Genomic DNA, 27,887 nt, shown 5'->3' on the forward strand with positions numbered 1-27,887 from the left:
CACACCAGCAGAACAATTGGATATCAAATAAATAAATCCACTGTCAATCAGGCGAGACAAAATTAATAAAAAAAACAACAATACACTTGTGCTAAGATTACTAGAGACTGGTGTTTAAAGTTGCCCACAGAGCTCGAATATCAGATACAAATAATCTTTGATCCAAATAAAAAAAAACGTGGTTTTGAGAAAACAAATTTCTCTTACAAAAACTGACTAAAGAAACGTTAACTCATGTTACTCGCCTCTCCTCTGATGTCGAAAGAAAAGTGTTGGAAAGAATAAAAGGGGGAAACCTATCCCACTTTCTGGAATATTGTCTCTTCCTACCTTCTTTAGCTTCCTTAGAAAGGATTTTATCCTTTCGCAACATTTGTACAGCGGCTACATATTTTTTCAATTGGTTTTTTAAAACATCAACTTCTCGAGTTAAATCGACGATTTTCTTTTTATTCGATTCGTCTTTCGCATGGGATTCGACTTGCAGTGTTTCATAGTCAGACTGCGTGGAGCGCACGAGCTCTCTTTGTTCATCTAGCGCTGCTTGCAACACACTAAAGTTGAAAGGTCATGATTAAAGAAATTTTGGGAACACTTGTCGACGGTTTTGATGTGGAAGTAAGTCAACTTTTTCACACAAAAACGATATATAACTTGTGCAATTTCTGTAAAATTGTTTATGATGATAGGATGATAAGGATAAGAAGACATTCCCTCTTTACCTACCGATTCTGTTCTTCTACTTCATCTTTCTTCTTTGCAGTAGCAAGAACTGCTTGTTTCAAATCCCCTGATACAAAAGAACATCTGTATATATTGCAGGGAAGTTATAACAATAACAATAACATCTTATTATAACAACAGTTAGCAATGTTTATATGATTTAAAAGATTTTTACCCTGCATAATAATAATGATAACTACAAAAACTTCAAAAAAATAACACTACCTGCAGACAAATTACCAGTACCTGCCATCTAAAATAAACAAAAGCAGTTAAATGCAATTTTTCACCATCTGCACACACATATAAGGTACAGATGTCATATGCATACCGTCGATGGTGGTGGAGACACTTTTGGAATGTATTTTTCCATGTCAGGGCTAAAAGAAATGAGAAAACAATACTATGCTATTCCGCAATGGAGTGTTATAACGTCTTAAACCATGATGGAAGTTGGTGCTTTAAATCCTTGAGACAGAAATATGGAAATTTAGTAAGCAAGTCGTGGACAAGTTGAATTTTGAAAATAAAATCGGCGTTTATGCAAACAGATAGAAATAGCCCATGTCATAAACAAATTTAGTAAGATATACACTGTGCTTCAGATTCTATATTGTTTATGTTTTTCTGAATAAATTGGCACATGTGATGAAAGGCAAGGTTTGAAAGACTACCTAAAATAACAATTTGGGTAGAACCATTAATTCATACCTTACACCGTCTGGTTCTTCTGCAGTCTCTATGTCAAATACATTATTTTCTGTGCTGGCGGTCAATAAGGCAAGCGTGTCACTGGCCGCTTGTGATGATTCTTGGTCGTACGACATAAATAACTGGACATATTTTGAATTCTCACTCCCTAACGATTCCACTTCTGTGCACGAATCAGATGGGCTGGAATATTTGAAAAAATATAAGTGTGTTGGAAATTCATTAACTCGTCACGGGCTACAAATAATTAATGGCAAAGTTATAAAAATTATTTTTTAGTCATGGCTAAGATGACAAGGAGACATAGAATAGCATGTACCTTCGTTTTTTTCAAATTCAATTTGGAAAGCAGTATTACCTGGAGTACGATACAGTTTGATTTTCACTTAAAAAACCATCATTTTTACATGCCACTTTCGAAAATAAGTTAGGTAGAGACGCTCTTTCCGTAGCAATATTGCTCTGAGTAACATCACTACTGTCTGTAGTAGTAGCAGCAGTAGTGGTAGAAGTATCACTTGTAGTTGACAACTCATTACTAGTCATAGACACAGATATAATGGTATCAGTGGTAATGATATTTCGCTCATCAGCTTTTAAGTTTTCATGAATTTCAAGAGTTTTATTTCCACACAATAGTAAAGTTTCTTCATCTGGTGCGAAATTAGATATCGTTATATTAGCATGTTCATTGGACGTGTTCATATTCTGAGGAGTATCACTTAAGCTAGACATGTGTAATTGGTTAGAAATAGAATTATCTTGAGTTTGTTTAAAATTCACAAAATCATTTGACATGAGAGGAGAAACAGGAGCAGATCTCGTCTCAATGTCCACGGTGGCTTCCTTCTCATTCGTATAAGGATTTATATTACTAGACAATTCATCAGAAATGTTATTATAGCCTCCATAGGAGGAAGATAATTGTTTTACATCGTGTGGCAACATGTTTTTGGTATCGCCGTATGAAGATGAGTAAATTTCGCCAGGTACTTCTTCTAAATCGTTTATTGTCGCCACTTTCCTTTTCTTCTTCTTTTTAACGTTTATCTTTTTTAATATTGAAGGTTCTAAAAAAAACATAACTTTCAGAGCACATGTAAATACGTGATTCGAAGTTTCATCATGTGGTGCTGCTGCAACCACTCACAACGATGTTAGAAAAGTGAATAGGCTGCAGTAGCAACAAAAGTGAACCAGACAGTGCAAAAAATAATCAGCTTTCAGTATCCTTTCTGTATTGGTATTAGGCTGTCAAACTTCATATTCATTTTGCTTTCTTTAGAGCCTATTACTTGGCATGACAATGCTTTACATACTGTACAGTTGTTCTTATTTGGATGGGTGAAATTGCGTGTCACAATCAGAACAAAGTTGTTTTCTTTAATTATTTGACAATAGTTATTTCCTTATACATACCAGTATCAAAGCCAGCCATAACAGGAAGTGGACTCGAATTGACTCTTCTATGCGTTTTAAAATTTCTTGCTGTTGTGTTATGTAAAGACACCTAGTAAAAAAGTAGATCAAGGTAAAAGTTTATTCTTTGTGTGTTTATTCTTTCTCCAAGTGTTTGCTTAAAAAATCATTATGAAATTAAATGTCCCTTTTTTTTTGCTTTTTAATATGCTGAAGAATATTTGTTCAAGTGTTCAAAGTTGTTGTGAACTCATAAGCAGTGCTAAAATTTATTTAGTTGGGAAATTACTACCCGCTTTCCTATCAATTTGTTCAGATTTAAATATGATGATTTGTTAAAATAAACTTCAACTTGAAGGATATAAAGTTGTAAGATACTTACATCCTTGAAAGGTTGATTTAAATCTGAATTTCTTGTCGAAACTGCAAAAAGAATGGAGCCAAGTCCTACACAAAAAAATCTTTATATTATAAAAAATATTATACTGAATGCAATTACATAGAGAATAAGATTGATTTATACTTGACCAGAAAATAACAACACTGATGAGAATAACATCAGAAAGTTTTATCAAACAAAATATTCTAAACCATGATTTGCAGTCTCCAACATTGACAAGACGGTATTTGTGGAAAAATGTTTTTATAGGACTACAAACTTATGTAAGAAAGCATTAATTACATGCCAAATATTCTTACTGGTGTAATTATTAAGTAGTCACATACAAAACAAGCTGAAAATTTTAGACAAAACCTGTATAGTAAACAGTATAACATGATAAAACAAATGTCATTCGTACTACATTAGTTACCGAAAAAGGACAGTCATAGAAAACTGCAAAATAAACTTTCATATTTTTAGAGTCACTGAAGAGAGTTAAGAATAAAAAACAACTAACCTTGCGCCATGATGGGTATCGTACTTGCCCTTTCTTCATCCAATATTAGTGCCCACGGCTCATAGAATTGTCTGAGGTATAAAAACAGGATGATTGTATCGTTGGTCCGTGTTTTAGCTAAAAATCCAAACATGACCAGCTAGGGCCTAATTGGGAAATCCTGATAATAAAGTAGGGGTCTGGAGACAACTTTAGGTTATATTACTTCCTTGCGCAAAACAGATTTTTATTACAGTAAGATTTTTAAATCACTTAGGAATTATAGTTACACAAAACACAAGAAAACATTTAAACATTGTTTTTAGAAAAGAATTTGAACTACTTACTGCCTGTCAGCTTTTATCAATTTTAGTAACTACCCCAGTAACTAAGCCTATATTATATTATTGAAGCTAAGATAATTTCCTTGGTTTGGATTCAATTCAAGCAAATTCACTAACTGGTACATAATTTTTTTGAGTGTCTCCTATTTCTTATTTTTATAACCCCACTGTTAATTATTTTCGAATGTTTACGTTTATTCGAACATTCTCGGAAAATTTGATTGGTTTTCTTTCTTTACGTGACCAGTCTATATAACGCCGTATTAACCAACAACCAAACAAAAACAAAATGTCAAACATCTTGAGCTCAAATAATAACCAACTTGACGTACATAACCAATCGACAGCTCTTAATACTTCCAGTTCCATGCAGTCTTCAACCCTCTCTTCATTTTTTTCGGAGGAAATTTTAACAATTGTACATTTAATTTTAATACGAACACTCCAGCGAAACAACAAAGAATTGAATTTTGAAACTGTTTTGAAATATTCTATTTCTTAAAATTTGCATTGTATTGTTTATTTTTGAACAAGTAGTGGATCAAATGTCTGTGTACGTTCAAAATATTTTTACAATAAGGGTTATGAAATAATCAGTGGGGTAATAAATGACTTATTAACCTTCTTAGCCTGTCTATCCGGGCAAATATAGACCTCTGTCACTCGCATGAACCTCAGTCCATGATGTCATGACCTCGGTCTATATTTTCCTGTATAGACCAGTTAAACGGTTAATAAGCCATTATAATTTTATGTCTGTTAATGTAGCACAGAAAAAGGTGAAACAGCCTATATCGACTTACTTGATATAGACAAAACCCCAATTTTTTTATGGTCATTTGCTACTCTCTAAGTCAACCAGCTGTCTAACGTGACCAGCAACCACTAGTTTTCATACCCCAGACAAGATAATACATGTAAAAGACAACCTTTTTTTTCAAACAAAGACAGCAGATGCATCCGTTTTGCAAATAATTATTTTTGACTTTTTCCTTAATTCCTCCAAAAAATATTGTTAGAGTTACATTCTTTTCTTAAAAAATTAATTTTAAGTCTACTTTTTTCCGAATTATAGTGTGTCATAATATCAGTAGATGATCATCTGAAAATTAATATGAATTACACACTAGAGGCATTATCATTCATTGTGGAAATGTAGAACAGCAAGGTAAGATTGAGAGAATCACTGTACCCTAATCTTTAGTCATCGGTTTGGGGTGCACAATTAAGCATTTACATTACACTTTGCCTAAGTTGGAGGCAACAGTGCTGGCATAATTTAAAATCATCATGTAAGTATACTGAAAAGAAATGTCTATACATACCTAAGAATGTTTGGACTTGCTAACAAAGCATTTAAATTTCTTTCCAAAGAATTTTCATTCAGAGCAGTTCGTAACCACACTCGAGCTGGAGAATGGAAAAAATAGCAAAAACTGTATCAACAATTTTAAATTCTCAACTTTTAAGGCCCGAATAAACGGAACAATTTTGTAGAAAAATTTTCAAAAAAATTTATCTGTCGGAATATTGTTGAAAAAATACACTCAAAATTTTTAGGTCAATAATTATTTAATTCTTAAATTGATAAAAATTTTTTGTATACACACAAGATACAATATAAAGAACTCTGAATTTAATTTACTGTAACATGCCGAAATCAAGCGCAGCGTTTATCAGTGGTGATAGCAAGATTTTGATGCGTTTATCAGTATCAGAACGAACATCACTTTGTTCTTACTCAACACCATCTTATATATCCGTTTTATTCATATAAGTATAAAACTATATAAAAATTTCACATGTTAAGTGAAACAAACATTGTATTCTATATCTCTTTTCCCTATATGCGCTTATCTGAGGGTGTGCTTATATAAACGGGAATAAAATCTTGTTTTTTTCAGCATTTTTAGTATTATAACAACAGGCATGAGCGACAACAAAAAAGAAACAAATTTCTGCTCCCTAATCCACTGTGTGTAAAAAAACATATAAAATGAATGAAAATTCGAACATGAGCTTCGAAAGGAAGTGAGCAGACGGCGGTTTTCTTTGAAATATTATTGCTCTGACAAAAAATTGATCTAATAAAATCAAACCAGTTTGATTTTATTACATCAATTTTCGAATATTGATTTGTGTTTTAAGTCATTTGAGTATTACCGTTCTATTATTTTTTTGATAGTATATACACAAAATTTTAGATCAATTTTATAATTAAATATTTTATTTTTAAAATTTGTCTGCTAAATTGTTCAGTCTATTCGGGCCTTTAGCAACCGTTACATCAAATACATATTTGTTAAACAATCTATACGTCGTCTTCTTTACTTTACGTTAAAGTCTGGAAGCTGAAGGAAGAGATTGTAGCAAGACAATTTAGTGCAAAAGTTCAGCAGTTAGCCCACAATGGTCAGGGTGATAGTGACAATGTTGAAAGTAATTGGACTACTTAGAAGAATTGTCTTCTAGATGCCTCTGATGATACCTGTGGGTAGACGAAAGGACCAGCTAGACATAGACAGACCTGGTGGTGGAACAATGAGATTGACCACTGTATAAAGGAAAAGAGGAAACAAGAGTGGAAGTCAGGTGGTAGTGAAAATATTTAGAAGCTAAGCGTTGTGCTCGTACAGCAGTGTATAAGTTAAAATCAGAAGCAGAGGGAAACAGATTTGCAGATGTGTTAAGAAGGGAAGACCAGCGCAATGAGGTATTCAAGATAGCAAAGCAAATGAAGAAGACTAATCAAGATGTTGTAGGTGAGAAGTGTATAGGTAATGATGAACGTGTTTTGGCTAGCAAAGAGGAGGAGAAAAGGGTAGCTTGGAAGAATTAGTCTTAGAAGCGCTGTCGATGGAGTTCAGAACAGGTTGTCCATGGGAGTTATTGTATGCAGATGATTTGGTTCTCATAGCAGAGTCGATGGAATAATTAGTTGAAAAGTTTGAGAAGTGGAAGAAAGGACTAGAAGACAAAGGGCTAAGGGTGAACACAAAAAAGTCTAAAGTCATGATTAGTAGCATTGCAGCCAAGTGTGACCTTGTAGTTGGAAAGTGGCCTTGTGGAGTGTAATCGTTTCAGGCGTGTGATTAATCGCATGCCTGAATAAATAATGAGTTTTCAAAATCAACCTTTAAAATCCATTTTGTAGCGTGCAATGGCACCCCTCGAAAGAATTTTTGGAGACTCGTCAGACAAAACGTCCGATAGATTTCCGTCAAGGTCGGACACTTTTAGATCTCAGAAATTATTGAATAGTCCTGGTCCTTTTAATCCACGAGCAAGCCTATCCATAGCCAACCTGACCATCCTAGCTAATTCACCGACTCCTGACTTGTTAAAAGAACTACGTAGACATAAATCTCTTTTGCCTGGCCCCTTCGTCGTTGGTAACCAGGTCTTACACAAGAAATCCAGCCATGCGGTTCTTAACTAATGCGGAGGTGAACGCCGACGGAGCACGGATGAAGCAAGTCTGCAAAACTGCACTTACAGGCGGAATAGACATTTTATCATGGATTTAATTGTAGATAATTTCTTCAGGTCCGAATTTAATGGATTTTTTCTTTATGCCTGCAAAAACGAAACCCACGTGCGGTGTAAATTTTTTTGAAGTTTTAAGCCACGTGGATAAACATTTTTTTTAACTTGAAAACAAAGCATATTTTTGCCTATTTGCTTGTGATGACCTGAAAAGTGAACAATAAATATAAAAATTACAGTATAGTCATGCATACTATTTCTGACATATAGAAAAGGAAGTTAAGATTGAGAGAGTCGCTATACCAGTAGACGCTCGATCATCGTGTTTGGAGTTCACGATTTAAAACGTCCCCCACTTTTCTACCGCAAAATGAATGCGCAACAAAAAATAACCTCGGAGCCCGTGTCGTATGCGTAACATTCTTTGCACGTGTGCTTTACATCGCACGCGTTACTTGATTTACACGTGCGAATCATCGCACACCTACTCAAATATTCCTGAAAAAGACTAACTTAACATGCATAATTAATTGTGTTTTTGTCAAAAAACCAAACCACAAACGTAACAACCTTTTTGTTGACTTGGCTATTAGCTTCAGGACCACATAATTTTTATGATTTTAATATTGATTATTAACTTAATTATTTTTTGTTATTAAAATAAGAAAAGAGTAAATAGAATATTTTAAATAAAATTTTGTTTCGCAAAACATACAAACCTCTCAAGATAGTGCTAAGATTCAAAATTAAGAACAGACATTATTACTACCGCAATGTCTCTCATTCCTGTCATGAATCAAATAGTACAAATGTAACATTATTATTTCACAAACCTTTTCCAGCTTCAGATGTTATTTCTTCAATTGAACTATAATGTTGGATGTCTAGGGGACCAAGATTCTCTTTTACTGCTGACCAAAATGCTGAAAACAAAATTTACTACTAAAATCTCACCATTGCATTTTTATAAACAAAGTGAAACAGATTTCAGAATCAAAATCTTTTACAAAGTTGGCATTGTTGTTAACACTTGTGTTGGTAATTTCACATTCCTAATAGGAATTAGAAAGGCTGATTAATAGACCTACAATTTAAAGTTACAAGATCGAAAACAACTCTCAGCAGAGTGTTGTCAATGTCACTATTTAATTAACAAAAAATGTATCATACCAACTCAATGTTTGGCTAATTAATACTTACTGACTTCTATCTCTGGAAGCATCTTTTGAGTCACTTGCCTAAGTATGCAAAAACAACACATCTTTAACAATACAAACAACACATTATAAAGATTTAAAAACCAACACAAGGGTAAATTGTCACTAAACATATACACATTGCAAATCCTAGATCTACATAGCACCTGTTTTAAGAAGTATATAAAGTATCGAAAAAACAGTTTTTTAAAGAATTGATCTGGGGTGGTTAATTTGTGTATTGTTAGTGTAAGATGTTCGCTTGATTATTATGCAGAAGGAGAAAAACTATTAACTATTTAAATCATACTTTCATTGTAAAAGCTATTTTTCAGAAAAACTATTTGAAACAGTATAATAATAATAGTTTTTAAAAATTCATATCTGTCTACAGATTTAATACCTGAAAGGTTCCGATATAGATGTTATCTTTTCCAAAATTCTATTCTTCTTCAAACCATGTTGCAAAGCATGCTCAAATTGGCTTAAAAGGCACGATACGCTAAAACATTTTTTGAAATTTAATCAAAAACAGTTAATCGATAGGCATTGGAAACATTGCGAGGGTAACAATGCATATACATAACGTTTAGCATAAAAAACTATGTTCTTTCAGGGATGGAATTAATTCCAAACTAAATTCCCCTGCTTTATTTATATCTGACAGGCTTTTTTTCATCCTTTCTATTAGTACGGTAGCATTTTACCTTTGTGTGAAATACATGTGTATGTATTAAAAACATGAACTATACAAAATCTGCTGTTTAAAATACAAAAAATGAAAAAAATATATATACAGAAATAAATAAATAATGCGTCTGAATCGTTTGGATTTATAGAAAAAATACATATAATGAACAATACAAAATATTTATGCTACAATAGTTTTAAGGGTAATGAAGTAATGGTTCTATTGAGACTTTAGGAGTTAGTTGATACTAAACTAACCTATAGTATTGGCTAATCAGTGGATTATTAATTGTCCTACTTTAAACCTTTATATTATAGACCCTATGTTGATCATATATTCGTTATATTTTTCTTGTCTTTATCCTAGTATTCATTTTACAAAAAGGTTGATCAAAATCATTGTCTTTCTTTTTCAGACGTTTTGGTTAGTTAAAAAACAGGAGTTTTCGTACTATTGTTTATCGTATACCCACTTTTAGTGGTGTTTACAGTTATTTTGACAGTTTTATCCTGGAATAATTTAAATGCAGATTAATTCTGTCACTCTTATATCATTGTAATAGTGTATGCACCAACTATGATAAATTCCACGAAAAAGTTAACTGTTTAAAATTTACACTTTGCAGGAGCAAATATCTTAGAAATGTTATAGATTTTCGAGTTAAAGGAGAACTAACGAAAAAACTTATGTATGTTTTTTGTAATAAATACATTCTTACAGGAGGACAACATGGACTAACGAAAAAACTTATGTATGTTTTTTGTAATAAATACATTCTTACAGGAGGACAACATGGACTAACGAAAAAACTTATGTATGTTTTTTGTAATAAATACATTCTTACAGGAGGACAACATGGACTAAATGTTTCGAATTTTGAATTTTTTTATGTCCCAATGTTGTCCCCTAAAACTATAATTACATTAATGGTCACTACCATTATTGAACAAAACCCAACTTGGTTCGTACATATTTTGTTTATTTGTGACGTCACATGGCGTACATAGCTCAACAGGATTTGTGAAGATTCACTTACTTCTAAGTCTTTCCTGGAATGATTAAAATTTATCGCCACTTTCGGCTGTGAAGAAGACAAGATAAATTCCAGTAGAACTACATCACTGTGGAAAAAAATTTTTTAGGGATTTAACAACATGCAAAAAAAGGTAAACAGAGAAAGAACTTTGAGACTGTTTTTGTTTTGTTTTGCTATTACAACAATCACTTTCAGTACACTTTATTGGTCATAATCAATTGAAATATTGATTTTAAATTTAAGCAAATTAAACGAAGCAACTGTTGTCTTTCAAGATGTTTTGATATAAAAATAACACTACAAAAATTTAAATAACCCTAGCTAATATTTTTTTTTTCAAAGTGATAACTCAAGTCAAAAAAAACTAAAATTACATTTATAACAATAAAACATAATTCTATTCTCATTCTAAATAAAATTACTCTTAGACAATCGAAGAGGTACAGTTTACCAGTTAAGTGTGGTGGCTGCAACAGCAGTCATTATAGCAAAACGGTTCGCAACTTTAACGTGAGAATGTGTGAGCACTTAGGGATATCTCATCTTTTTCATAAACCTGTTACCAGTCTTAATCATCCATCTGCTGTTCGAGATCATAGATATGAATGTGATTATGCTCCATCATTTTGTAATTTCACTGTGTAACCTTGTAGGAGAGCCTAGTTATTACCCAAAATAAACCTTCCTCAATAGAACCATTACTTCATTGCTTTTAGAGCTATTCTAGCATGGAATTATTTTTTTTATTCATTATTATATGGTATGCGTAAGCCATCAACAATTTGGGTAAGCCATCAACAATTTGGGTAAATAAATTAGACTTGTTGAAAAAGCCTTCTTTAATTTAACTATCTGCACTAAAACTTTCAATCTGAATCATTTTAAAAAAGTAATTAAACAGGTTTCAAAAATTTTAAGTGAAATTTTTAGTAAACATTACCCAATTACTTTTATCAAAAATGTAAAGCTATTGGTAATAACATCATGTAAATACAACTCTCATGCCTTACCTACTGTCTTTATCTGTCGCTAAGTTTGTTTTTCCACCAAACGTAGATTGACACTAAAAATGAAACAAAAATTGATATTGGGTACAGTTTTAAGGTTATATAAATAAATTGTCACAAAATCTGATAGAACTAAAGGAATTGTAAAAATAGAACGCGCAAGGAATGAGTCACAAAATGAGAATGCATAATAGGTTACTTCTGTGTATCTGTCTGTCTATGATTTTTGGAAGGAGGATGTTTTTATGCCTCATTTGGTTGCTGACAAATCAGTTCTTACTTGACATTATTGCATTAGTTTAACACCAACACTGTTATCATTATTACTTAAGCTGTTGCAATTTAGTTTAAGTTTGAGGCCAAAGGATTAAAAATCGAAGGAAATAACTGGTGTCATCTCTCATGTTTGGGTGACTAACTAGGGACCACCTGATACCAAAATTAGGCCAAAACGTTTAAACTGCATCTCTTGAACCATTTGTCTAAAGCACATGATTTCTGTATTGACAGGTAATTTCTAATGTCATCAAAATTCTATTGACGGCTTCTTTTTATTGAATTTTTTGTCTTAGTGGATTTTTCAGACTTATTGACAGACTTTTTACACGCTTATAGTCTCTATAATAATAGCTGTTGTCTGTCTGTCAATCAAAACCAAGTTATGCTAAGCCGTGCACAAAACTACAAATAACAAATGCGATATGTATACTTTTATTGACTAGTCTAAAATTAAACTCCGATTTAATGCTCAAAGTGGATACACTTTAAACAAATTAGACATATTCTTTTACATAAATACAACAAAATAGATTGAAATCAATGTTTTCTTAAATTTGTGAAGCCATTCTATTAATATAAAATTGTGGCTATGTGAATTAATTTTCCTTGTGCAGGTTACGATAGACCAACTGAGAACAAATTGGTCAAATTCTTCAAATTGGGTTAGTTTTACCAATTTGGGACCAATGCGTTGATGAGGTCATTTAAAAACCTTATCTCGATATCTCTTTGACTGTTAATCAAAAGCACATGGATCATACATTTTCTTGATTAGTGTTCATGTTTTATGTAATGAAAGAAACAATTAACAGATATGACAGGTTATGATGGCATTAATAAATTATGTCTGTAAAGGTTCACATGTTAAAGGGGCTACGAACCGGTTAAAATGCTCACATTCCATATACCCCACATATTAAAAATCCGGCAAACGCATTTTGCGCAATGAGCGGCGCACTTTGCTCGCTGGTTCAATATTTTTTTTCGGAAAGTATATTACAAAGAAATATTTTACAAAGACTCATTCTGGATGAAAACAAAAATAAAATATACAAAATAGTAGAATAGGCAAATGTGCTGGGATAGATAGTTTTGACATCACACTGAAAAAGACATGAAGAGGAAAACCAAAACTGATGGAAGGGCAATCTAAGTGCGCAGAGGTAATTAGACGCGACGTTGTGTGGGAACAAAAGTAAAATTTAAAATTTAATATTCCTAATGCTTCTTTTAAATAAAAACAAAGATGATTCTTTCTGCAGTACAGTTGGTAATTCGTTAAAAATCATACCACATTGATGACTGAAAGATTTTCTTGCGAATTCAGTCCTAAGATGGCTAAGTTTGATGTTTGATTGATTTCTTCAAGTATTCATTGTGTGGTTGATTTGCTCGAAATTAAAGTGGTTTTCAGTGATGCCATTGATGCTTTTGAAAACTTCAATTGCAGCTCTTTGTTTTCTGATCGTTGCAATAGAATCCCATTGATGGGTACCACCATAAATTTCAAACGCTTGATTGTGTAAATATTGTAGCTTGTCTTCCTGGGTTCTCGATAAAGACAGCATTATTGGATAACAATAAAGTGTTATAAACCAATTTTACCATGTCAGCTGTCAAAAGATATCGAATACTTTTGAGTAATTTGAGCTTTCTAGATGCCTTTTTGTACGTTGTGTCGAGATGTTCCTGTAGTGTCAGATGGTTGTCCAGATTAACTCCCAGATAGATATAATTATCTTCTTTGTTAATGGACGTAGCATTTATCTTGATGGTACATGCATCCTGTTTACGTAGGTTTTGATAAGCTCCATACATAACAAACTCAGTCTTTCCCTTTTTAAGATTTATTATTACACAGTTTTCATTCATCGCAGTCTGCAATACGTTGGATTTTGTTATTAAGAACTGATTCAACTTCTTTGCTCGATTTTGATGAGTAATATACAACAGTGTCATCGGCATACAAAAGCACTTTCGATTTACTTAGTAGTTGGTGTAAGTCGTTAACGAGTAGAAGGAATAGTAATGGACCCAGGGTTGAACCCTGGGGCACACCACAAGTAATCTGTTGAGGTGATGAATTTATGTTATCGTATGTGACATATTGGATACGATTGAATAAATAATCTTCGGACCACTGCAACTTGATATCATGGATTCCTTGAGTTTGTGTAAGAGCCGCAAGTGGTTCATAGTGTCGAAGGCTTTTCGTAAGTCGAGATAAATCGCCCCAGTGCATTCTCCTTTATCTGCATTTTTGCGAATAGTTTTGACAAACAATGACACCGCTTCTTGCGTAGATCGCTGTTTACGAAATACGAATTGTTGGCATTGAAGAAGGTTGCTTTCTTCTAGATAATTGTACAGTTGGTGATGTACAATTTGTTAGATAATCTTCAAGAATACATTTAGCACGGAAATTGGTCGATAGTTATCAAGTTTTGATTTATTGTCCGATTTGTATACTGAAGTCACGCATGCTACTTTTTCAGCCGATGGAAACGTACGAGACTGAAGGCTCAAGTTAATTAGGTAACATAACGGAAGTACAATTTCATCAGCGCAATCCTTTATGAGACAAGGCGGTATTGCATCCAGACCGGCACCTTTTGACACTTTCAGCTTCTTTAGTCGTTTTTAAGTAAATCAGGAGTAACTGCATTAAATTTGAACACTGACATATTCTTGTTAAGGGAAAGCTTGCTAGACTCATAATACATCCATCTCCGATCACCAATGGAAGTAATAGTATTAGCAAGTTTGGAACCGAAACTTGAGAAAAATTTACAGAAACAACCAGCTATCCTCGATTTATTACTTATTAAGCATCCATCAACATCGACTAACACCTCTTATTCCAGAATGTTTTAGAATCATTGACGTTTTCAGTAAAAATGTTTTGGTGATATTTATTTTTACTTTGACGTATAAGAGTGGTGACTTTATTACGGATTCTTTTATAGCTTTCCCAGTCGAAACTGTTATATTTCCTTGCTTTTCTCAAAAAATGGTCCCTTTCTCTCATTTTTGTTTTAATTTCACCAGAGAGCCACGGACACGACTTTCCTCTAATAGATATTTCTTTGAGTGGAACATGAATATTAATGATTTTGAGGATTCTCGATATAAAAGCATCCCAGCTTTCATTCATGGTATCTTTCAAGATAATAGAATCCCAATCAGAGTTTTTCATATCATCCTTAAAACGATCCCTAATGGTAGAACTATTGTTTCTTCGACATTGCTTTGATGCGAGGTAAAAATTACATCAATTATTGTTTTTGAACTTTCCGTTACTCTAGTGAACTGTTTAATGAGTCGCTTGAGACCCACAATAACAAATAGGTCTTTTAATTGTTTATGACCATTGCGTTTATTATAATCTACAGTACAGTCCAGATGTAAACGTACGCGTACGCTCAACTTGCAAAAATAATTGCTTTCATTAAAAAAAACAATAGGATAGCGAGTTCCTTTCAAATTGTGCGAAAATAATTGCGTCGTGTTAAAAACAAAAGCATAGCAAGAAACATTGTTTAAAAAGAATACTCAGCGCGAGAATAAATTAAACGCGAAGGCCATTGAATTTTTATTTTTTTTAACAACGAAACTAATTATAGTAACACGATTTTAATCTCGATTTATTTAAAAAACACAAGCTCTTTTAAAAAACAACAAATCCAATGATCTAAATATTTTTAAAAAAACTAATGCTACTTTTAAAACTTTTAGTAATATTTCTTTATCGTCGAAACATATTTTTTAACATGCGAAACTTTTAAAAGCTCTTTATATAAAAAGCAACGTTTAGAAACGCAAACGCAAACGGAAAAAACCTACGTTCGGGACTTTTCCTTTCGCGATAAGATTTCGAAAACAAATTAAATTTTAATACCGAAGAAAAAAAATCTAAAAATATAACTTTCGAAATGTGATTTAAAAAAAACAATTCTATCTCCGTTTTTCCTTTTTAAACTTTTAAAATGCGATCTAAAAAAACATTTCTATCGCTGTTTTTCGTTTTTAAACTTTTAAAATGCGATCTAAAAAAACATTCCTATCGCCGTTTTTTGTTTTTTAACTTTTAAAATGCGACCTAAAAAAACATTTCTATCGCCGCTTTTCGATTTTAAACTTTTAAAATGCGATCTAAAAAAACATTTCTATCAAAATTAAAGTTTCAATCTTTGTTAAAATATAATAATTTCTATCGCTTAAAAGCTTTATTTAACCCGCGCAACCAACAATGCCTTCTTGCTAGTTTATTCAGTTTCCACGCAAAACTTTTGTTTAATACAAGTATTAAACAATGGCTCTTCGTGTCACATTGATAGAGTTGATAACATTTGCAATTATGCTATTGGGAATAGTTATGTTAACACTATTTAACAATAGTTACACGCAGTTATAATAAGCTGTTTTTTCTTCAATAATCTTTTGTTTATTATGCGCAAGTTAATGACTTACAAGACTCACAAGATAATTAATAAGAACAAAAGACAAACAACTACCGCCTCCGAGAAAAAGGTGTGAAACTTGAGCGTACGCATACGCTTACATCTGGACTGTACTGTATATTAAGATCTCCCAGTAGTAAAGCTTCTTTATCTTATGTTGAGCTAATTGTCAAAAAGTTGTTAAGATAAGTTTCGAAATTTTTATACCGTGTAATGAACTATCCAGGGGTCGGTACATGACACAAACGATAAAAGATTTGGGCTTTTCTACAAAGATTTCTACAACTATGGATTCAATATCACTCTCCAAGTCAAATCTACGTTGCCATTTAAGTAAACAATAACACCACCACCAATTCCTGTTTTTCGATCTTTTCTTACAGTACGGTATCCTTCAATTGAAACTAGTGAATCCGGAATTATTTCAGTTAGATGAGATTCAGTTATTCCAAGTAGGTGAATGTTTTTTCTAGCCCTGAATAACATGTCCTGGATTTGGTCAATTTTTCCAAACAAGCCATTGACGTTCAGATAAGAAGTTTGAAACCACGCTTTTCTGAAAAGGAGTTAATAGTGTCATTTCCAGGTCGACCCCCATCGTGGTTGAGTCTGCATTGAGTGCAAAGAGATGTTGTGATAAAATCTTTTATGCTGATACAATTTTTCTGAAAAAATTGAGTACATCCAATACATGTTACCTTTTGTTTGTTATGGTTTATATTATTCAAGCAAGCGCCACAATTAGGACCCGGACAGATTTCAACGTCCCCCGCAAGTATTAAAAGTAACCAAGTCGTTTCTCTGAGATCAAGATTAAGTTTATAAATGTGATTCTGTTTATAAACCCATAAAGATGAACTGTAATAACCGTCTTGAACGAAATCAAACGATTCTATAGTAAAACAAGTTTTTGTATCCAGAATATCATAAATTGCAGGTCCAGCTGATGTAAAAGTAGGCCTTTTTACAGAAAATATAACAACAATTAATAAGAGGTGGCGGAACACGTCCATACACCGCAGCGCCATCTTGACAACCATGTTCCCTACGTTTCAGCTTTACAACATGCTTTAGGTTGGATAAGACCTATGTAGCTATAGTATGGATTGGTGATTATATTCTTATTATGTTCATGATTGTTTGTATCATTAATTTTGACTCTTTTCTTGCATATATTTTAGAAAGTTCTGATGCCTAAATACAGATAAAAAATCATTTTCTAATACTATTTGAAAAGAAAAAATCGATTTGTATAGTGTATAGTGTATTCTGACAATAATTTCAGGTTACTACAACCTCTACGGTCAGCTCATAATAAATAGATAAATAGTATTAACATAAAAAAAAACAGAAAATAAAAAAAATTAAGTAATAAACTAAATAATAAACAATTTATGGGGCAATTGCAGAATAACTGTCATTTTCAGTCAGGGATAATGCATATATAATCAAGGGATCCCTGAATTGTGGCATTTTTTAAAACGGTGCCCCATAAGTCTTTTCTGATATTGTTTATATGTGAGAATCATCTCTCTCAACAGTCTGGAATTAATAAGTATGGCCTAAATGTTGTTGCGGGAAAGATGATAAAATCATAGAAAACCAGACAGGACAATGTCTCGTTTGGTCCAGTGTTAGAAGTTCAAAGAATATCCCGTACTGTTGTTTCCTGTAGTTTTTAGCGACTGTTCACCAAAACTGAAGACTGCACAGTCTAAAAACTGTAAGTATACCTCAATTGAGGGAATATAGTTTAATTGTACTATGGCTCACTTCTCTCCTTAATAAAAACACTTCAAATTATTTAAAATATCCATATACATCGATTCACAGCGATGTATTAGCTTCGTACAACCGTGTTTTGATTGTTTTTAAACGACCTATGACAATGTTTTAGCTTCATACAAGCGTGTTTTAACGGTTTTTAAAAGATCTATGGTGATGTTTTAACTTTATACGATCATGTTTTGATAATTTTTAAACGATTTACAGCGATGTTTTAGCTTCTTATCTTATTTTTATGGTTTTTAAACAATCTATGGCAATGTTTTCACTTCATATAATTGTGTTTTGGTAATATTTAAACGATACACAGCGATGTTTTAGCTTCCTACGATTGTGTTTTGATAATTTCTAAACGATCTACGATGATCAAATAAAGCCATAGTTGGTTTCGAAACTACATAGTTTTATCACCTCATTCAATGGAAGGGAAAAAAGAATGTCTAAAAATAGTTTCAAGCAATTAATTTATTACGTTTTTTATTGTTTTTTAATTGTTTTGGGAGAACAATTTGCTTCAGAATTCGTTTCGAAATTCGTTTCAAAAGTTTTTTCTGCATTTGTTTCAAAATAGTTTCGGAATTGTTTCCCAATCGCTTCCACTTCGTCTTAGAGTTTAAAATAAAATTCAATCGTTTCATAATCGTTTCAAATCATTTCACCTTCATTTCATGAAACGATCTGTAAACGATTTTAAAAAATGATGATACGATCTTGAAACGATCATAATCGTTTCAATTTGTATAAAATGTGAAACGATTGTGGAGATGGTCCCTTAGTCAAAACACTTCTATTCTTTCCTCTGAAATCTTTTTCATTTTCAATAAATGACAGCCATGATAAAGATCAAGTGTTCATAGTAATAAATCTCCAAAAATCATTTATGTACATTAGTGGACCATATTCTTTGGGAAAAAATATATTATGGTACAGTCATTATTCTAATTTTTTCCTATTGTTTCAAACAAAAGACCAATTGTTAACTAAAATCACCCAGAGCCTGACATTCCTCTTTTTTTTTAAATTTTGTAAATCAAACTTTTAGAAATAAGAAAGAATAATGAAACTTTTTCAGCTGTTTTTTACAAAGATTTTAATAATGTAGTTAAATTTGAAGATTTGTTGTTTACAATGACAGTTCTTTGCCCCATTTCTACATGAATTCAACAAAAGGATGTGCAACAGTTTTTACCTTAAAAGCAACAGTCGAAAAAAAATTACAAAGAGTGTTCATTTTTGATTTACTGAAATCATTGTTAGTAAAGGGTGTAGATGAATCTCTTAATTTTCCACTTTTACTTTGAAAAACCCTTTTTAAAATATCCCAGAACGAAGAACTTGGTTGAATCGTGTTAATTTTTGTTGAAGTTTTTTTTATAATTAATTTTGGCGTTCCGTATAGTGTTGGTACAGTAACATTTCCAATCACTGGATATTATTTCGATTTACAAGCTTTGTATTGAAAAAGAAGTGAGCTATAAGGACCATTGTACAATTGAGGGTCTCTCAATTTATGATGATGCTGATTCCTGCATTGTTTTTAGCATTAGCTACATTTTTGGAGATTTACTAACCTGTTTTACTGAGTCTAAAAGTTTTTTCAGCAATGCCTGGCGATCAGCCTCATACGAATCCATTAAAGTAAGCTAGCTACACATATGCAACCTAAAGGTTGTTAAAATTGATATAAATATGTTGGCAGATGGATGTTCTTCTGACTGCCCTGCAGCAGTTTCACTCTCAAAACTCGCTACACTGTTCTACCCAATCTTGGAACGCGCCCCGTCTTAAGACTGACCAGGCCAATCTTCCGACAGTGACAAATGGGTGGCCAGTCTTAAGACTGGACTGCCCAATCTACGGACGTATATATGGTGGCCGAGAAGTGTCAACGCGTAAAATGAATTTTGCAAAGACGAATTAAAATCTAAAACAAGAAGCCCTGGGGGCTCTAAGAATTTCCGTTCGCTACCAAAACATTTGATGACAACCTGCTTATTCGTTGTGTTATCGTGCCAAACATTCGAAGAGGTTTGGTGCATAAAGCTCTGAAGATAAAGCACACAAGTGACATTATATCTTACAACAAACGCAAACAAAACGTGCTAACAAAAAATACAGCCATTCATGGTTGAAAGTCTTGCGATTGAAACGTTTATGGTCTTAAACGGCATTTAGTTGACAAAAAATCAAAATTTTGATGTGACCATTATGTTCAGCATACTTTATTTGTTAACTGTGCCAAATTTTGTCGAAAATAAAGTAGTATTTATTTTTGGACCAATTTTGGCCTAAAATGACATTTAAGGTGGCAAAAAATTAAAATTCTAATGTCACCATCATGTTCAGCATACTTTATTTGTTAACTGTGCCAAATTTTACCGAAAATGAAGTGGTTTTAATTTTTGGACCAATTTTGGCTTAAAATGGCACTTAGGTGACACAAATCAAAATTTTGATGTCACCATTATGTTCAGCATACTTTATTTGTTAACTGTGTCAAATTTTGTCCAAAATAAAGTAGTTTTAATTTTTGGACCAATTTTGGCCCTAAAATGACATTTAAGGTGGGAAAAAAATTAAAGTTTTAATGTCACCCATCATGTTCAGCATACTCTTTTGTTAACTGTGCCAAATTTTGTCGAAAACAAATACCAATTTGGCCTGAAACGTCATTTAGATGACTTCCCAGTACTTAGGGAGTTTGGGTACGAAGTTTAAATCTGTGACGTTGCAATTGACTATTTGGGACAGGGTTAGTTAGATCCTCCTCTCAGAGAAACGTGAAATCCCAGGGTCGATTTTTTCTCAAAAAATGCTCCGAAAGAAAAAACGACGGTTTTAAAGAATTTCCTACGCCTTCGGGCGCGGAAATTCAATAAATGTCAAAGTCAAGGTTAAGTTAAGAATGAAAACAAAATTCAAACTTAAGTTCAAAGTAAAAGTCATTATAAAGTGATGACACTATTCGGCCAGCGACGTGGCCTAACAGTGTCATGGTGTAAAAAAGTGAAAATACAAGTTTATCGTCTAATAAGTTTGCAATGATAAAATTTGTCGTTACCGTAAATTCAAAAGATATTACAAAAGCCCTGGTGTTGAAGTTGAGTCTTGGAGAATATACATGAAAATGCTGAAGGTTTGAAAAAAAAGTAAAAATGTTTAGGTTTAACTATCCAATTTCAACTGTTTTAACTGTGGAGTATACCCACTAGCAAACCTTAGACTGCTGAATGATGCTATTCACGGCTGTTTCAGCGGGCAATATTTCGGAAACTCAGACTGCGCATGTCTAAACATAAAAAACTGAGATTTGATAATAAAAATTTATTCATTTATCAATAAAAATTTTATTGTTCTTTTAGCTTTCTAAAAAGGTATGCCGCACTAGCTGCATAACTTCACACTGCCCACAAATTCAAAATGATTTAGTGTAACTTTCATTTTCCCAATTTCGATAAAAAATGTATGGCTAAATTAGACCAAATTTGCCGAAGCTTCTTCTAGCTCGTCTATGATGTGATGCACACCATCGCCCGCCAACGGCTTCAATAATTTTGAAAAACTAAGGCAAATCCCCTGAAATTGATTTAATGAGTGCAAAAACGATATGGAAAGTGTATCTACTTATTTATCGAAACTGTGTTAAGTTTCGTCTTCTCTGACGAGTTTAAATTATTAAGATTTTTGATTACATCCGAGATCTTATTAAAACAAGCGGTCCTTTTCTTTTCGCCCTCTTCTTTGACCGATTTTTTAGCTTATTGCCGTAACGTCACGACTTTTAAATTCCAACCTCGTCCCACGTCAAAGTCTAATATTTCAGCTCTTTTATAGTTTTGTCTCACATATTTTTCCAGATCATCCTTCAAGTATATATCGTTTTTCCAAGACATCGTCACTTCTTATCGTGTATTATTATACTCGCATTCCAGAGTCTACAGTTAGCTAGCTAACTTGACGTTATTTTATTTCATGAAGAAAGAAAAAAGGGGGTCAATATATAGAATATGCTTACTATTTTCAGTAAAAGCCACACAATTAAAAATTACTACTCCCCCCCCCCCCCCACCCAGTGTTTATTTATTTTTATTTATACCACGAGGTCAGCTGGTGTGAAAAACCGAAACCACGAGGACAGCTGGAAACAGAACATGAAAAAAAATTGTTATTGTGAAAAATTTGACGGTACCGAAAAAAATTGTGACACTCATCGTTCACGCAGTTGGCCGAGAAGTGTCATCAGTTGCGTTTCAAGTTTTAAAACAAGAAGCCCTGGGGGCTCTAAGAATTTCCGTTCGCTACCAAAACATTTGATGACAACCTGCTTATTCGTTGTGTTATCGTGCCAAACATTCGAAGAGGTTTGGTGCATAAAGCTCTGAAGATAAAGCACACAAGTGACATTATATCTTACAACAAACGCAAACAAAACGTGCTAACAAAAAATACAGCCATTCATGGTTGAAAGTCTTGCGATTGAAACGTTTATGGTCTTAAACGGCATTTAGTTGACAAAAAATCAAAATTTTGATGTGACCATTATGTTCAGCATACTTTATTTGTTAACTGTGCCAAATTTTGTCGAAAATAAAGTAGTATTTATTTTTGGACCAATTTTGGCCTAAAATGACATTTAAGGTGGCAAAAAATTAAAATTCTAATGTCACCATCATGTTCAGCATACTTTATTTGTTAACTGTGCCAAATTTTACCGAAAATGAAGTGGTTTTAATTTTTGGACCAATTTTGGCTTAAAATGGCACTTAGGTGACACAAATCAAAATTTTGATGTCACCATTATGTTCAGCATACTTTATTTGTTAACTGTGTCAAATTTTGTCCAAAATAAAGTAGTTTTAATTTTTGGACCAATTTTGGCCCTAAAATGACATTTAAGGTGGGAAAAAAATTAAAGTTTTAATGTCACCCATCATGTTCAGCATACTCTTTTGTTAACTGTGCCAAATTTTGTCGAAAACAAATACCAATTTGGCCTGAAACGTCATTTAGATGACTTCCCAGTACTTAGGGAGTTTGGGTACGAAGTTTAAATCTGTGACGTTGCAATTGACTATTTGGGACAGGGTTAGTTAGATCCTCCTCTCAGAGAAACGTGAAATCCCAGGGTCGATTTTTTCTCAAAAAATGCTCCGAAAGAAAAAACGACGGTTTTAAAGAATTTCCTACGCCTTCGGGCGCGGAAATTCAATAAATGTCAAAGTCAAGGTTAAGTTAAGAATGAAAACAAAATTCAAACTTAAGTTCAAAGTAAAAGTCATTATAAAGTGATGACACTATTCGGCCAGCGACGTGGCCTAACAGTGTCATGGTGTAAAAAAGTGAAAATACAAGTTTATCGTCTAATAAGTTTGCAATGATAAAATTTGTCGTTACCGTAAATTCAAAAGATATTACAAAAGCCCTGGTGTTGAAGTTGAGTCTTGGAGAATATACATGAAAATGCTGAAGGTTTGAAAAAAAAGTAAAAATGTTTAGGTTTAACTATCCAATTTCAACTGTTTTAACTGTGGAGTATACCCACTAGCAAACCTTAGACTGCTGAATGATGCTATTCACGGCTGTTTCAGCGGGCAATATTTCGGAAACTCAGACTGCGCATGTCTAAACATAAAAAACTGAGATTTGATAATAAAAATTTATTCATTTATCAATAAAAATTTTATTGTTCTTTTAGCTTTCTAAAAAGGTATGCCGCACTAGCTGCATAACTTCACACTGCCCACAAATTCAAAATGATTTAGTGTAACTTTCATTTTCCCAATTTCGATAAAAAATGTATGGCTAAATTAGACCAAATTTGCCGAAGCTTCTTCTAGCTCGTCTATGATGTGATGCACACCATCGCCCGCCAACGGCTTCAATAATTTTGAAAAACTAAGGCAAATCCCCTGAAATTGATTTAATGAGTGCAAAAACGATATGGAAAGTGTATCTACTTATTTATCGAAACTGTGTTAAGTTTCGTCTTCTCTGACGAGTTTAAATTATTAAGATTTTTGATTACATCCGAGATCTTATTAAAACAAGCGGTCCTTTTCTTTTCGTTCTTCTTCTTTGACCGATTTTTTAGCTTATTGCCGTAACGTCACGACTTTTAAATTCCAACCTCGTCCCACGTCAAAGTCTAATATTTCAGCTCTTTTATAGTTTTGTCTCACATATTTTTCCAGATCATCCTTCAAGTATATATCGTTTTTCCAAGACATCGTCACTTCTTATCGTGTATTATTATACTCGCATTCCAGAGTCTACAGTTAGCTAGCTAACTTGACGTTATTTTATTTCATGAAGAAAGAAAAAAGGGGGTCAATATATAGAATATGCTTACTATTTTCAGTAAAAGCCACACAATTAAAAATTACTACTCCCCCCCCCCCCCCCCACCCAGTGTTTATTTATTTTTATTTATACCACGAGGTCAGCTGGTGTGAAAAACCGAAACCACGAGGACAGCTGGAAACAGAACATGAAAAAAAATTGTTATTGTGAAAAATTTGACGGTACCGAAAAAAATTGTGACACTCATCGTTCACGCAGTTGGCCGAGAAGTGTCATCAGTTGCGTTTCAAGTTTTAAAACAAGAAGCCCTGGGGGCTCTAAGAATTTCCGCGCGCTACCAAAATATTTGATGAAAACCTGCTAATTCGTTGTGTTATTATGCCAAACCTTCGAAGGGGTTTGGTGCATGAACCTCTGAAGATAAAGCCCATCAGTGACATTATATCTTACAACAAACGCAAACAAAACGAAACGTGTCATAATAAACTCACATTTTAAAAGAAATTGCTAACAAAAAATACAGCCTATCATTCATGGTTGAAAGTCTTGCGATTGAAATGTTTATGGTCTTAAACGGCATTAGTTGACAAAAAATCAAAATTTTGATGTGACCATCATTTTCAGCATACTTTTTTTATTAACTGTGTCAATTTTTGTCAAAAATAAAGCAGTTTTAATTTTTGGATAAATTTTGGCCTGAAATGACATTTAGGTAAAAAGAAATCAAAATTTTGATGTCACTATCATGTTCAGCATACTTTATTTGTTAACTGTTCCAAATTTTGTTGAAAATAAAGTAGTTCTAATTTTTGGACCAATTTTGGCCTAAAATAACATTTAGGTGACAAAAATCAAAATTATTATGCCACCATTATGTTCAGCATACTTTTTTTGTTAACTGTGTCAAATTTTGTCGAAAATAAATACCAATTTTGGCCTGAAGCGTCAATACTAGACTTCCCAGTAGTTAAGGAGCTTGGGTAGAAAGTTTACATCTGTGACGGACCAACGTGAAATCCCAGGGTTGATTTTTTCTCAAAAAATGCTCCGAAAGAAAAAACGACTGTTTTAAAGAATTTCCTACGCCTTCGGGCGCGGAAATTCAATTAAAATCATTTCAAATTTTGTTTTTACTTTGAAATCAAATTTGACAGTAACGAAAAAAATTGTGACACTAATCGGCCACGATGTTGGCCGACAAATGTCATCAGTTGCGTTATAGAATATATTTCACTCTACATCTTTCCTTCTTTAATTCATTTTATGCGTTGAAACTCCTCGGCCACCATAGACGTACATGCCCAATCTGAGTACGATTGTGGAAGACAAGCAGAACAATAAAATTTTTAGAATTTACCTCTTAATAGGAACTTTAAATTGAAACTTTTCTTGGAAAATCAAAAGCCAAAAATTTATATATACCATGTATTTTATGTATAAGAAATTGAAACTACTCAACCATTTTAGCATAGTCTATAAGGTTTTTCTTCTATAGACTATGATATTAGCTAGCTGGGTACAGCTCGCTAGCTGGCTGGCTAAACACCTCATCCAATGAAATTACCAGCTAGCTAACTAATAATATGGTTGAAAACGATTTTTCTGATACTTCATAAATATAAACATTTTATTTTTAACATTTAGCCACTACTACAAGCTGTATATAAATGCTAAATGTATAACACGTGCTCTACCAGCTACCTAGCTAGCTAGCTACGATTTTCACTCTACTGTGTCCAAAAACAGGCCGGGTCAATTCAACAGTACCCAAAATATACATTTTTAATGTGCCTGGGAATGTTTGTTGGGAGTCGCAAAAAACAGAGCTCATGTGGTGCATCCCTTCCTTAAAATCTAAAACGAAGTGTCTGCTGCACCGGTACCGGAATCGTACATCGAAAAACTACTGAACCGGTACCGGATTCGTAGATTTAAGAACTGCTGCACCGGTAATGAAACTTTACTACCGGACCCCGTATTTGTAAATCTAGTGCACCGGTACAGGATCTTAACTTAATTCCTAGCTTTCTTTGTTGCCTTTTCGGAAGAGGATTATCAAAAAAAAGTAAGGGAAAATAACGTGTTTTATGCAGCGATAACTACTGTTTCTTTTTTGCGAAAAAACAATCTACAAAGTTCGTTGTTTTAGCAATCAATCGAGTAAAAAGTAAATATAATAAAAAAATATAAGTTCGCAAACAACAATTGGTTAAAAGGTATAAACATAACGGAATTTTTGATTGTTTAAACTTGACTGGAGTTTAGAACTCTAAAATTGTGAGAAGCTCCGTTCGCAGCGATCAGGCGACTAGAAACGCGCCATTATGTCTATACCTTTTTCATCTCTTAATATGTTATAAGAGCAGTTTGGGTATCTTTGGATGAAAAAAAACTGATATCCAGCATGCGCCATTAAATATTCACGACTTTGTGTGTATTCGTCGTCATCTTCAAATTCCATTGGGTCTCTTAGTGCTTTTAATACATTTTGCTGCAGTTCTTTGTCTTCACTGGTTAATACTAGTGGCCTTATGGGCTGTTTCTCCAATAACGAGGAGTTTTCCGCTAGCCACAATTCAGCCTTGATTAAATCTTTATAGTACTAAAAGAAATATAAAAAAAAACAGTTTTATAGAACACAGTAATAAAGAGGTCTAGAAACAGGGTCGCTAATTAATGTAAACAAAATACGTACTGCACAGTTCCTTTGAATTTTCTTCCACCATGAACACAAGCATATTTTAATTCATAGTACTGAAGCTCGGGTTTTATTATTTTCTTCAATCTTTTTTGTGAAGCCTTAACAGTTCGATTATCTCTAACGTAGACATCAACAAAATTCTTCTCTTTGGATGTATCTAATTTTGTTTTCAATTCTTGAAAAGTCGAAAATTCTTCCCCAACAACAAAAGTAATCGACTTAGTGAATTTATGCCTATCGAGATGCCGTATCAAAACTATAAAATTCTTCAGCGAAAAAGAATATCTTCTCCGCGTATGAAAGCAGTACAGCTGGTGTCTTCAAGAAAACTTCAAGCGTCTAGGCTCTTACTTATTTAATATGCAAGAAGGGTGTGTATCCACGAAATAGAAACCAGGCTTTTGGTTCTTTGAAACGAATCATTCTATTGAAACGTTCGAAACGATCAAGGGATTAAACATGTATTTCGCAAGAACCTCTCTAAGTTGATTTTTTCGGGGTATAAAAAATTACCATTTCTAGTAATACTTATTTTATCGTCTTCGTTGTCAAAATAAAATTTTACACAAAAAACTAGGAAGTTTGCTGAAAAATCCTGTGCCGGTTCACTAGCTGTGAGGTAGTTTTTCGATGTACGATTCCGGTACCGGTGCAGCAGACACTTCGAATCTAAAAGGCGCCAAAGATGGGCCTAACATGGTCTTTTGCCCAATCTTGTGACGCCCTGCACAGTCTTAAGACTGGCCGGCCAGTCCTAAGACTGGGCAATTTTATGTCCAAAGATTGGGCAGTGTCCTAAGATTGGGCAGAACAACACCATGTTATTGACGGGAATGTCTGTAAAATACAAAAACATTCGGCCCTGGACATA

At 33.2% G+C, this 27,887-nt stretch overlaps 1 protein-coding gene across 4 annotated transcripts in view; it reads right to left on the reverse strand.

Annotated features, from left to right (window-relative positions):
- LOC130649614 (sorting nexin-29-like) overlaps positions 1–19,806 on the reverse strand; it is a 28,060-nt gene extending 8,254 nt beyond the window's left edge. For all 4 annotated transcript variants that reach the window (XM_057455935.1, XM_057455938.1, XM_057455936.1 and 1 more), the window contains exons 1-15: positions 19,587–19,806; positions 11,495–11,547; positions 9,161–9,259; positions 8,762–8,799; positions 8,395–8,484; positions 5,401–5,485; positions 3,753–3,823; positions 3,236–3,300; positions 2,854–2,944; positions 1,793–2,504; positions 1,435–1,617; positions 1,055–1,103; positions 949–976; positions 727–790; positions 331–554 (exon numbers count right to left, since the gene is read on the reverse strand). In XM_057455935.1, coding sequence (XP_057311918.1) covers positions 331–554; positions 727–790; positions 949–976; positions 1,055–1,103; positions 1,435–1,617; positions 1,793–2,504; positions 2,854–2,944; positions 3,236–3,300; positions 3,753–3,823; positions 5,401–5,485; positions 8,395–8,484; positions 8,762–8,799; positions 9,161–9,259; positions 11,495–11,547; positions 19,587–19,649 — 1,915 coding nt within the window. In that variant the 5' untranslated portion in view covers positions 19,650–19,806. The remainder of the gene's footprint in view (positions 1–330; positions 555–726; positions 791–948; positions 977–1,054; positions 1,104–1,434; positions 1,618–1,792; positions 2,505–2,853; positions 2,945–3,235; positions 3,301–3,752; positions 3,824–5,400; positions 5,486–8,394; positions 8,485–8,761; positions 8,800–9,160; positions 9,260–11,494; positions 11,548–19,586) is intronic.
- Positions 19,807–27,887: the final 8,081 nt, after the last annotated feature.

The sequence above is a fragment of the Hydractinia symbiolongicarpus genome, chromosome 7, assembly GCF_029227915.1.
Source record: "Hydractinia symbiolongicarpus strain clone_291-10 chromosome 7, HSymV2.1, whole genome shotgun sequence".
Classification (NCBI taxonomy): Eukaryota; Metazoa; Cnidaria; class Hydrozoa; order Anthoathecata; family Hydractiniidae; genus Hydractinia; species Hydractinia symbiolongicarpus.